The 10,707-nt window shown below is 41.0% G+C and overlaps 2 protein-coding genes across 9 annotated transcripts in view; one reads left to right on the top strand and one right to left on the bottom strand.

The window, feature by feature from the left end:
- Positions 1-6,505, top strand: part of EIF2AK4 (eukaryotic translation initiation factor 2 alpha kinase 4) — a 108,237-nt gene extending 101,732 nt beyond the window's left edge. For 5 of the 6 annotated variants that reach the window (XM_082384915.1, XM_082384916.1, XM_082384917.1 and 2 more), the window contains 6 exons: positions 1,233-1,291; positions 2,207-2,304; positions 3,572-3,640; positions 4,048-4,092; positions 5,451-5,569; positions 6,260-6,505. In XM_082384915.1, coding sequence (XP_082241041.1) covers positions 1,233-1,291; positions 2,207-2,304; positions 3,572-3,640; positions 4,048-4,092; positions 5,451-5,569; positions 6,260-6,317 — 448 coding nt within the window. In that variant the 3' untranslated portion in view covers positions 6,318-6,505. Of the gene's footprint in view, positions 1-1,232; positions 1,292-2,206; positions 2,305-3,571; positions 3,641-4,047; positions 4,093-5,450; positions 5,570-6,259 lie in introns of those variants that run through there. The other variant, XR_014242518.1, reaches the window with a different exon arrangement.
- Positions 6,506-6,645: 140 nt separating this feature from the next.
- On the bottom strand, positions 6,646-10,050 carry SRP14 (signal recognition particle 14). Of its 3 annotated transcripts, none has more exons than XR_014242524.1 (5): positions 9,928-10,050; positions 9,557-9,769; positions 9,058-9,170; positions 7,845-7,877; positions 6,646-7,345 (listed from the first exon to the last, which is right to left on the bottom strand). XR_014242524.1 is itself a non-coding variant. In XM_082385108.1 (5 exons), the coding sequence occupies exons 1-5, from the start codon at positions 9,949-9,951 to the stop codon at positions 7,256-7,258; spliced, it is 333 nt and encodes a 110-aa protein (XP_082241234.1). In that variant the 5' UTR covers positions 9,952-10,050; the 3' UTR covers positions 6,646-7,255. The 3 variants fall into 3 exon arrangements, 2 of the variants coding, with proteins under 2 accessions (XP_082241234.1, XP_082241235.1); XM_082385108.1 differs by having other exon boundaries at positions 9,697-9,769; XM_082385109.1 differs by lacking the exon at positions 7,845-7,877 and having other exon boundaries at positions 9,697-9,769.
- Positions 10,051-10,707: the final 657 nt, after the last annotated feature.

Here is a 10,707-nt window from a genome sequence, read left to right on the forward strand (position 1 = left end):
AATATATAGCCCATACATAGAAAAATGTGTGGAATGATGGACCAAATTTTTAAATTATAGTTATTTCTGGTTAGTGGGATTACAAGGGATCTTAATTTCCCTTAAGCTTTTCTATATATTTGTAACTCCTGTATTTACGATCATAATCAGAAAATACAGTACTCTACTTTTTTTTGGCTTATATCCGTGATTCGCAACCAGCAGCAGTTTTGCCCTTCAGGGGACATTTGGCCATGTTTGGAGACAGCATTTTTGGTTGTTAAACGGGAGGTGCTGCTGGTATCTAGCAGGGACCAGGGATGCTGTTAAACATCCTGTAGTGCAGAGGACTGACCCCCACCCCAACAAAGAGTTACCTGGCCCAAAATGTCAATAGTGCCAAGACAGAGAAATCCTGGCTTATATAAAATAAATGTTCCTGCTTGCTTCTCTGTCCCCGGCCCCTGACCCTACCCATATGCACCTAGCTTGACGACATTCACCATCAAGCTTTTTCTAAGAGAATATAATGTTCTTGAAGTCACTAGGTACTAGGATTAAGAATCCAAATCAAAGGCAGAGGTTTAGAAGGAAAAACAAAAAATAGTCAACTAATTAATAGTGACTATTAGTAATAGTACAGGCAAACATCATTAAGACGCTTAACAGGCCAGATGGGATTTAGTTTTAGCAGGGAAAGGTTTAAAATCTTTCCTCCATGTGAATGTTTATTTCCCTGTTTTCCCAAGATAGAGTGCTATTATGTCTCTCAAAGGCTATAAATTAATTCAGTCTTTGAAAGAACATCCATTCAACAGCTTTTGAAAGAATCTCATTTACTAAATGTTCTCCTGTGGGTGATCACCAAGGTTGCTGCCATAATGAAGGCGGGGCATTGCTAATGTTTCCTTGTATTGTGAGGGGAGCAGAAAGAACACCCATTATATTTCATTGAAATTAGCTTCTTATGTTGAGCCAGTACTTCACACCCAGCTGAATAAATCAGAACGTTGTGTCTAGAATGTTAATTTGAAGTGACAGCCTTGATAATTTTTATTTGCTCTGAACCAAAAGCATAATTAAGTGCAAATTTTTTTGTTTTTGTTTTTCCTCCACTAATAACCAATATTTATTAAATATTTTTATATTTAATAGAAAAAAGCCTCCCTCTAAGTATAGCTCACTGTAAATTATCTGTGTTGTTTTGTCTTAATGACTGTTTATTCTAATTGTTTTTGTTTGCTTGTTTTTAGAGAAGCTTCCGATAATCTTGCAGTACAAAATCTGAAGGGGTCATTTTCTAATGCTTCAGGTATAATTACTAATTGTAACCTAAACGTAATAATGCTTGTGTGTGTGTGTGTGTGTGTGTGTGTGTGTGTGTTTGCTGTAAATAATTATGACTGTGGCTAACTCACTGCATCAGAAATATACTCTTAAAGTAGCATATACACAGTTAGTTATACCAAATGGAATTTATCCCTTTGAAACCCACATTCTAGAAAATGATAAAACCACTGGGAGTTTGGTGACTCTTTTGGTCCTGATATACCTCTGTCTTATTTTTGCAAGTGGTTTAATCTTCCTTTGATTCAGTTTATTATATAGGTCAAATGTGGATACATTTTCCCCATATGGAAGATTGAAGAAAAGCATTTTGAAATGCCTTGGAGAAAGACACTATATACATTTGTTTTCATGAAAGCCAAGAGGGAACAGTGGTGATACTTACGGCTTTAGTTTCACCACATCTGTCAACCTGACTGAAAAAGAAATGTCCCAGTGAAGTCCACGAGAAGACATACTTGGCTTTTAACAGAATTGGGTCTTCTGGGTTCATTTCTGTTAGCAGGCTTTGTGCCACCATCAGATTTCAAATGCTTTGAGGAATTTAAAGAAGTATTAGAGCTTGGGAAATACAGTTTGATTTTTTTCTTAGGTTCATGAGGTTTGGCTCATACTGCCTCTCTATGCCTTTGTCACCTCCCACCTGAGGAGAGAAGGCTGGTGATCTTGACAGAAGTATCAGAACTGCTGGGGGTTGGGTGGGGTTCTGGACTCCTTCTGGTCAAGTGCAGGCAGTTGCAGAGATAGAACACAAAGCTCAGACACAATCCAGTCCACAGAATCACTCCCGAGTGGATTCTAATCATCTCCGCCGTCTCTGTGGTGTGTTATAGAAAGTGGGACCAGATGAGGCCATAACAGCTAAAACTCTCTGTTTCAGGTTTGTTTGAAATCCATGGAGCAACAGTTGTTCCCATTGTGAGCGTGGTAGCCCCAGAGAAGCTGTCAGCCAGCACTAGGAGGTGGTATGAAACTCAGGTATATGGTCAGAGTTTCCTTGGCTTTCTAATGTGAGCTACAAAGGAGGAAGAGAACAGAAGAGGAAAAGAAACAGTTTCCTGGAAATGTTTTTCTTCCCACTTCCTGAACTTGGTGACTTCTGAAAATTCCATCAACACAAAGAATTTCTGGTGCCAGGATTCTGCCCCATTTGTCCTCCAAAGCGGCGTCAGTGTACACTGTGGGCACCTAGATGCAGCTGTTGTCAGAATTACTGGATCCAAACAAAAACTTTCTGACCCGGCTCTAATAGCAGATGGGGTTTGTTTGGTTTTGTTGTAAATAACAAAGCAGAAGAGATCTACCACAAGACTTGGGGCAGGTTTCTCACTGCATACATGTTTTTGGTATCTGCTCTTTGCCTGATTCTGTGCTAAGTGCCAGGTAAAATAGAAAAGACGTGGCAGGGCCCCAGTCCTTGAAGAGTTTATAACCTCCAAAGCATATGCATTATATAGTTGGAAAATAGAAGGAAATCAGTAATAGGATGCTGAATTAATAAGTACACTGAATGAGTGTCAGAGTGTGCTACAGACATGGGGGAGAGACAAAGATCAGTGTTTGCATGGATGATCAAGAAAGGCTTCGTGGAGATGATCCCTGAAGGATTTAAATAGGCAGGGAGGGAAGGTGAGGGTGTTCCAAATGGGAGGGACGGTGGGAAGGGAAGTGCAGGACAAGGCTAATGAGCGCAGGTGGCACACTGGCCTCATCTGGGAAGAGGGTATGAGGAGAGCAGTCATTATCTGGGAATGTAATTAGATTGAAATACAAAAGATCAAGTTACCCCATTTTGTTAGCTTTCCTGGCTGTTTCTCAGGATGTTGGGTAGAAACTTGTTTTTCCTTTCTACCATATTTCAGTTCCACATTCTCATTGCTGTCACTGTCCCCTTTTTTCTAAATTTAGCTTAATACTAAAATCTCCCTGCTTCCACATGCACTATTTCACAGTACTGAGCTTTTATTAGGTTCATTTCAAAATTATAAAGAAATAAGCAGCTAGGTGGATGAGTAAGCAAATGATCAAGGTAGGCTATAAAAATCTCATTTCCCCTGAGATTATAATAGGCTAGACACTCATCTTACTGAGGTGGATTAAGAGCAAGTCCCTTATATAATATTTGGGATCCCTTCTAGGCTTTGGTTTGTCACCTGTGATTGTTTCCTAGAATAAGAAATGAAACGGCAAGAAAGATGGCTTGGTTTGACAGGTTCTGAATTCTAACATGCTTTCTTCTTGTTAGGTACAAACCCGACTTCAGACCTCCCTTGCTAACTTGCATCAGAAAAGCAGTGAGATTGAAATTTTGGCTGTAAGTCACTTTCTTTAACTTTTTGAGGATGGCTTTTGTCCATACTGTCAAAGTAGTTTCCTCAGAGGTCAGGGCTTTTTTTTTTTGCTCAGTATTAGCAGCATTGGGATGCAGGCCCGTTTCTCCTAGTTTCTTCCTCTGAAAGATTGGGGGGAAGGGGACAACACGAAAATCATCATTTTTCTAAATGTTTCAGGCCTTTGCAGATAGCAGTGTCAAACCTTTGGGGTGTGATGTGTGGGGCCTGGGAGTATTAGTTCACCCATGCTGAGATCGCATCACTGCCCAGTTCAATAAGCACGGGAGCATCCCATTCATGTTGCTCCATCCGAAGTGACACCATAGGCACAAGTCAGTGTGTGCTGCCCAGGTTCCCTGACATGATGTACATTTTTATGTATCAACAGGTGGATCTACCCAAAGAAACAATTTTACAGTTTCTATCATTAGAGGTAAGCAAGATGAACTCTTCTGCATTATGGCCTTTAAAATCCCAAAGCTGTTGATTTGCCAAAAGAAAGTTGAAAATGGCATTATTTTCTTAGTGATATTAGGTATTTTTCTGGCAGTTCCAGGAATTTGGTAACATTGTTCCTTTTATGTGACATATGTATTTATTACTAAATCAAATTTTGAGGGAATCACACTTTTCTAGTGACTTTCTTTTAAATTTCAGAGATGATTTTAACAAACATCTAGTGCTTTTACTGTGTGTCAGGCTCTGGCAGGCCTTGTTCTAAGCACTTTACAAATATTAACTCATTTAATCACAACAGCCCCAAGGGATACGTATGTTACCTTCTTACAGATCCCCATTTTACAGATAAATGGAATCATTCTACGTTTTACGGAGAATCGGAGGCAGACAGGCTAGATATCTTACTCAAATTCACCTAACTAGGAAGTTGCAGAGCCAGGATATGAACTTAGGCAGACTAGTGGAATCTGTGTTCTTACCCACTATACTATGCCGCTTCTACAAACCTTCATTCCAACTAGGGAAGCTCATTTGCAGAACTAGAACTACATGGAAGATCTTTTCATAAAAATTAAATTTAGGTCCTTTTTCATATGCTTTTTTTTTTTTTAACAGGTACATACCCTTATTATCGAATAGCCTAATTGAACTTTAAAAAAATGTAAATACCTACCTTTGCCATAAGAATGTTCAACTGTAAGAATAACTACAGGTGATTTCTGCAACGTCATACCAAAGAATGCTTTTGTCTATCCAGAGAGTTTAGTCACAGATTAAGTTAGATGAAAAATGAACTTTGCCCCAGAGCTAACATTTCATACTACGTTTTGGTTTTTTTTTAAAGGTTATTCTCCATTTATATAAAATATTGGCTGTATTCCCTGTGCTGTACAATATATCCTTGTAGTTTCTTTTATAAGCTGACTTCCCCCTTCCCTGTTTCCCCTCCCCACTAGTATTCTGTTGTCTGGTAAATAAGCATATACTGGGAATTTACTGCTTTATGAGCCACTCAAATGGGTATATATCAGAGGTGGTATCTCCATTTCACAGAAAGTCAACAGTTGGCAGAAATAACTGGTATAAAGTCACATGAGCACACTGGGGCTGCAGCACTGTTAGTCAGGATCTAGTAAACTGGTCTTGTAAAGAAACTCGATGCTTCAAAGGAAGAACCCTAGCAGTCTCCCCATTAGTTCTCTCTCCCTGTAACTGATCTCTTCAGTATACTTAAAGGGGGGAATGGCATTGACATTTCATCAGTGACCCAGAAAAAACCAGGTTTAATAAACCCTAGTATCTGTTGTTAAGTCTTATCTATTTTTTTCCTAGTGGGATGCTGATGAACAGGCATTTAACACAACTGTGAAGCAGCTGCTGTCACGCCTGCCAAAGCAAAGATACCTCAAATTAGTCTGTGATGAAATTTATAACATCAAAGTAGAAAAAAAGTAAGTTATCACTTAGGCATTGCAGGTTTCAACATGGGTTAAAACTCAAAGAGGGTTTTTTTGTTTTTTGGGGTCTTTTTCCCAAGGAGGGGTTTTAAAGTGACAAATATCTTATTGTCATGTTGAGGTCAGATGGCTAATAAGCTGCTACATTAGAACTGCAACTGGTAATCAGGACTGTGAATCACAGTCATGATCTTGTCAATAACAAAACGCAGTGGTCCCAGTAGCAGCTATCCCAGTTATTTTTTTTTTTTTAATTACTCATTTTCTGAAGGGTTCTTTTTTTTTTTATAATTATGAATGGGTATGAGTTTTTTCAAATGCTTTTTCTGCACCAGTTATAATTTTTAATCACCCAGGTAACTCCTAGAAACATTTAAATGAACAAAAACAAGTGTGACTACTTTGTTTTATGTCCCCTTGCCAGTTGTTCATGTTATCATCCACTTAAAAGGAAACAACAAAGCCTGTGAGGTGAATGGTGGGCTCCTTGTGTAGACCCTTATACTGTCTATACTGGACCCTTGCCAGTCACAGCTTCTGTAAAACTTATGTAACATTTTTAGTGACTGGCCTTCCATATTGTTGTTGATTACACAAAACTCCTACAGTTAAGCGTTCTAAAAATAATTTATCAACTCTGTTCTCTACCATTATACTGATCCTGTCTTCTCCCTTCTTTTGCAGGGTGTCTGTGCTGTTCCTGTATAGCTACAGAGATGACTACTACAGAATCTTATTTTAATCCTAAAGAACGATCATTAACATTGTTCAAACAGACAGAAGCTTATACTATAAAATGTTGTACATTCATTGTAATTTTAAATTAGCTTTACGTTCTAAGAAGCTGTCCTACAGAGTTGAGCTTTGTAGGTTTTTCATGTGTAATATATTATAAATTTATCTTTTGAATATAATAAATGTTTTCATATATCTGTTGCTTTTTAATTGCAAATCTATTAGCACTAAAGGTTTTGTGGAGCTAGAACACAAGAAAACAGCCTTCTTCTTCTCAGCCCTATATACTGAGCACATGAAAATGTCCAAAATAAAGGGCATAAAGAAATCAAATATCATCATTAACTTGGAATCTTTATTCTTGATGATTTTGTAATAGGCTTATCCTTAGTTTGGTTAAGCAGACTCTCATTTCGCTATGAGAACTCATTCAAATTTGCTAAAGGAACTATGATGATAAAATTATACAGCCAAGTTGGGAAAAATACCCATGAAATAACACAACTTTTTATAAAATTGTCAGGTTTCAATTCCAGTAACTCATAAGACAGGGCCTAAAGCCTATTCATAATCAGTCATTCCAGAATGAGGAGCTATTGCCAGAAACTTTCTATGGGATGGGAAAAGGAATAAAAGATGGTCAGTACTGATAAATACAGGTTTAATGATACAGTGCTCTTCACAGACGGCTATAGAGACTGTAAACTATTATCCAGAAACATACAACCATACAACACAGACCACTTAGCCAGATATAAAATAAACTGGCTTCTTGTAACTACCCTGTAAACACTGCAGCCCTTCTTCCATCCAAAACTGACCCTAATCTCCATGAAAACAGTTATTGTAGGGGAATGAGAAACCCAGCTTTGTGGCCAAAAGTAAAAACCAAAGGAAAAATAGCAATTCAGTGGTTAGCTGGTGAAGGCGGGAATCTGGTGCCCTTCACTGCGCTGCTTTGCTCTTCTTACTCTTGCTCTTTTTGTCCCTCTTCTTCAGCCCATCCATGTTAGCTCTCAGTAGGTTTGAATAAGCCTAAAAGACACAGAGCATGACCTTAGTGGGAAGAGTTGCACATTGGTGGAGCATCTGCTGTGCTTCCGTAATGGATTTAGGGTAGCCAAAATCAGAAAGCCTATCTGATAAAGCATATAATACCATGGGGATACTTGTATCCTAAGGAAAATGGTGTAAGGAAAACACCCTCACGTTATAGCAGCTTCTGCAACACCCACTAGTGAGTTGCACGTTTTTTACGTCTTTTTAAAGCAAAAATGGAAAACTACAGGCAACTTCTTATTCAGCTATACTATACATAGAGCATATCTGAAGCCTAAGACAACAAAATCTAGCTAAAAAGGACAATATCAGCGTTGAAAGTAGAATTCACAGCAGCCTGGCAGCTTTTACTTGTAAACTACTGGTAAGACATCACAGGAGAGCAGTGAACCTAAATAGCAATCTTAGGCCAGTGTTAATTATTATGCTGACTCTTGCCCTGAGAAACGAGACACAGAGAACACCAGACACTCACCATCTGAAACTTATTCACTTCTTTGGAGCTCACCTGGAAAAGATTGGGGAAAAGGTCACCCCTGTTATCCACATAGGAATCATCTGCCTCACCCAATAGCAACTCAAAAGCCTCGTAAAGACAACATCCTAATCTTTAAAAATATTTCTTTCCAATTGCAGGGGTCATAATACAGTAAAAGCTATTTTTCTACTCCACTTTCCTCTGCCTGAGGAACAAGCAAAGTAGCTCTGCACTTTGAGAATTGTACCAAGATGGGAAAGAGGCAGAAGTGGGCTCCTTAAGAAGCTATGCTTCTTGCCTCTGTTGAAATCTCTTACACACATAGCACTGACTTTTTCTCAGGGTTCTGAGAGACGTCAAAGGACTTAATCTTTTGTGCAAGATACTTTTAAAGTACTCCCTCCCCATCTTATTTTAAACCTACCATTAGTTCAGGCGCATTTAAGCAAAATGCAACCTACCACAACAAAAGAAATTCTACCTCTGAAGATTCCTTAGTTTTCCGTATTTCATGGCACCCAACTTTATTTTTAAAAGCCACATAAGCTTGCTTTACTGTAAAAGTCTTCTCAAGATAACTGGTAATGGGAGACATCAACTAATTATGGCATATATTCTCATGAATATCCTATGCTGATGTGATTAGAGGGCAGTCTGGTTCTGCCCCAGCAGAATAAAGAAGTATTCATTTGGAATCCAAGCAGTCTCTTGCTTGGCCATATTCAACCCCCACTTTGAAAGGGAATAATACAAGGACTCTTGACTAAATCATATGCTCTCAAATACAAAGCCTAATATAATACATGTTTGGTACATGAACCACAAAGATAAGTGAACAATCAGCTTAAAAGTAAAAGCATCTGATACCAAGAAACTGTTCACTGAAGGCCCAGCACAGTAAAGGAATAAGGAATCAAATATGCCAACTGCTCCTTACCGTGCTACTCTGAGTAAGGACCAATATGCTAATTTTATTTCTAACAAGTGTTTGGCTTCTACCTTCTTCGTTTTAATTTTGCTTTTGGGTTTTCTATTACTAAGGTAATAAAAGAAGACCCTGATCCCAAAACAGCTGGAGAGCTACACACTAGGCTTTATTTAATAACTTAAAAACAAAACAAAACAAAAAAAAAACTGGTTCAGATATACCCCTCAAGTTAAATTCAAGTCTTTAAACTCCAAAATTAGGAGTATTAGGAATCCAACTCACCACAGTGCTGATCTTCTTTTTCCCGTCAGTAGCTCTTAACAGACACTTGTTGTCTGAGGGCTCAAAGCCCTCCACAGAACCCTTCCTTGGAATGGGTTTAGTTCGACCATCATCTGCATGAAAAATACACCCTGGTGAACACAGCCACAGACGTGGTTAACAGGTAGACGAAGAGTTAAAAAGTAGGAGAAAGATTCCAAGAGGATACCTAAGCCACCTCCACTGATCTAGTTCTGTTAACCACATTATCTGCTATTACAGACGCCTTGCCCACACTTTGGGAACCTACTTGCCACTTCCACGATGGGAACACTGTAATATCAAAGCAGACTAAATCTCAGTAATCACGGCGCGGTTGGGGATCCTTGACAAAAATACGAGCCCTGACATGCTTCGGGCCCACTGGAACCGGAACTGACTTAGGTGGCTAAGTGCTGGGGGCCGCACCAGCCACAATCCCCAATACTCTCCGGCCCCTCAGCCCTGAATGTGCCAGTACCAGGTGGAGGAAGGTACGGGAAGGCGGGGATACGCGGCAGACAGACTCTGCCTGTGGCTCCCAGTCACTGGGCACCCGGGCCGGGGCATCGCTCGGCCTCCCAGCTCCCTTCCAGCCTTGCTGCATCCACAGCTGCTTACACTTCTTCAGGGTGATGAACACGCTGCCCGACAACCGGCACTTCTGGAAGAGCCTGGTCAGCTCCGTCAGGAACTGGAACACAAGAAGCCCGGCCCCGTTAGGCAACTCCAAACCCCCCCCCCACCGGCCCCCGCCTCTTCAAGTCCCAGTCCCTCCCGCAGAAGGAGACAGAGGTCCCGAGCTAAGCCCCAAACAGTATCGGTCCCTCAGCCGGCCAGCTCTGGCTATACCTGCTCACTCTCCAGCAGCACCATCCTGACCCTGCTGCCTCCGCTCCGTCAGCATAAGCCCCAAGCCGTTAGAGCCGGAAGTTTCACCCGGGCTGGGCGGGACTTCCGCTATTAGGTTTCAGCTCTCTTCCACCCAATCCCTGCTTCCGCCCTCTGCCCGCCCGCCCCGCCCCGCCCCGCGCCTGCGCTCTGGGGCGCCACCGCCAGTCCCGGGAAGGCAACGACCCCGAGGCCCTGGGGCTGTGCGCGATTTCACAGACAAGCAAATACTCTAACCCAAGCAGTGGGAGAGAGTGAGCACAGGAAGGATGTGATGGAAACCTATAGTTGTGTATATTAAGCTGTACTGTTGTTCCGTGCTTCAATTTCCTCAACCTATAATAATAGTATCCACTTCACTGTGTGGTTGTGAAGAGCAAATGAACTTACATTAAACACCTACAACAGTGCCTGGCTCATAGAGGGTGCTCGATAACATTAGCTGTTGTTTTCATTACCACTGTCATTGTAATAAGTTCCCATGGCGGGAACACTCCATGAGTTCTCTCTGAACTCTCCCTCTTCTCTGACCAGGCTGGGTGGCCCCAGCTCTAGTAAGAGGGCCTGGAGCCGGGTCTCAGTTTCACCTCTGGGTTCAGTCTGGAGATCTGGGGTGTAGGCCCTGCTCTGCCAGTAGCCAACTTGAACCCTAGGTCTTGGAAAAGTCAAGCATGAAATCATGCAATGGGTTTTCACTGAGGGTCTCTTAGCCTATGCCAGGCACTGTTGTAGGAGAGGTGG

The sequence above is a fragment of the Balaenoptera borealis genome (genome assembly GCF_965194805.1).
Source record: "Balaenoptera borealis genome assembly, chromosome: 3".
Classification (NCBI taxonomy): Eukaryota; Metazoa; Chordata; class Mammalia; order Artiodactyla; family Balaenopteridae; genus Balaenoptera; species Balaenoptera borealis.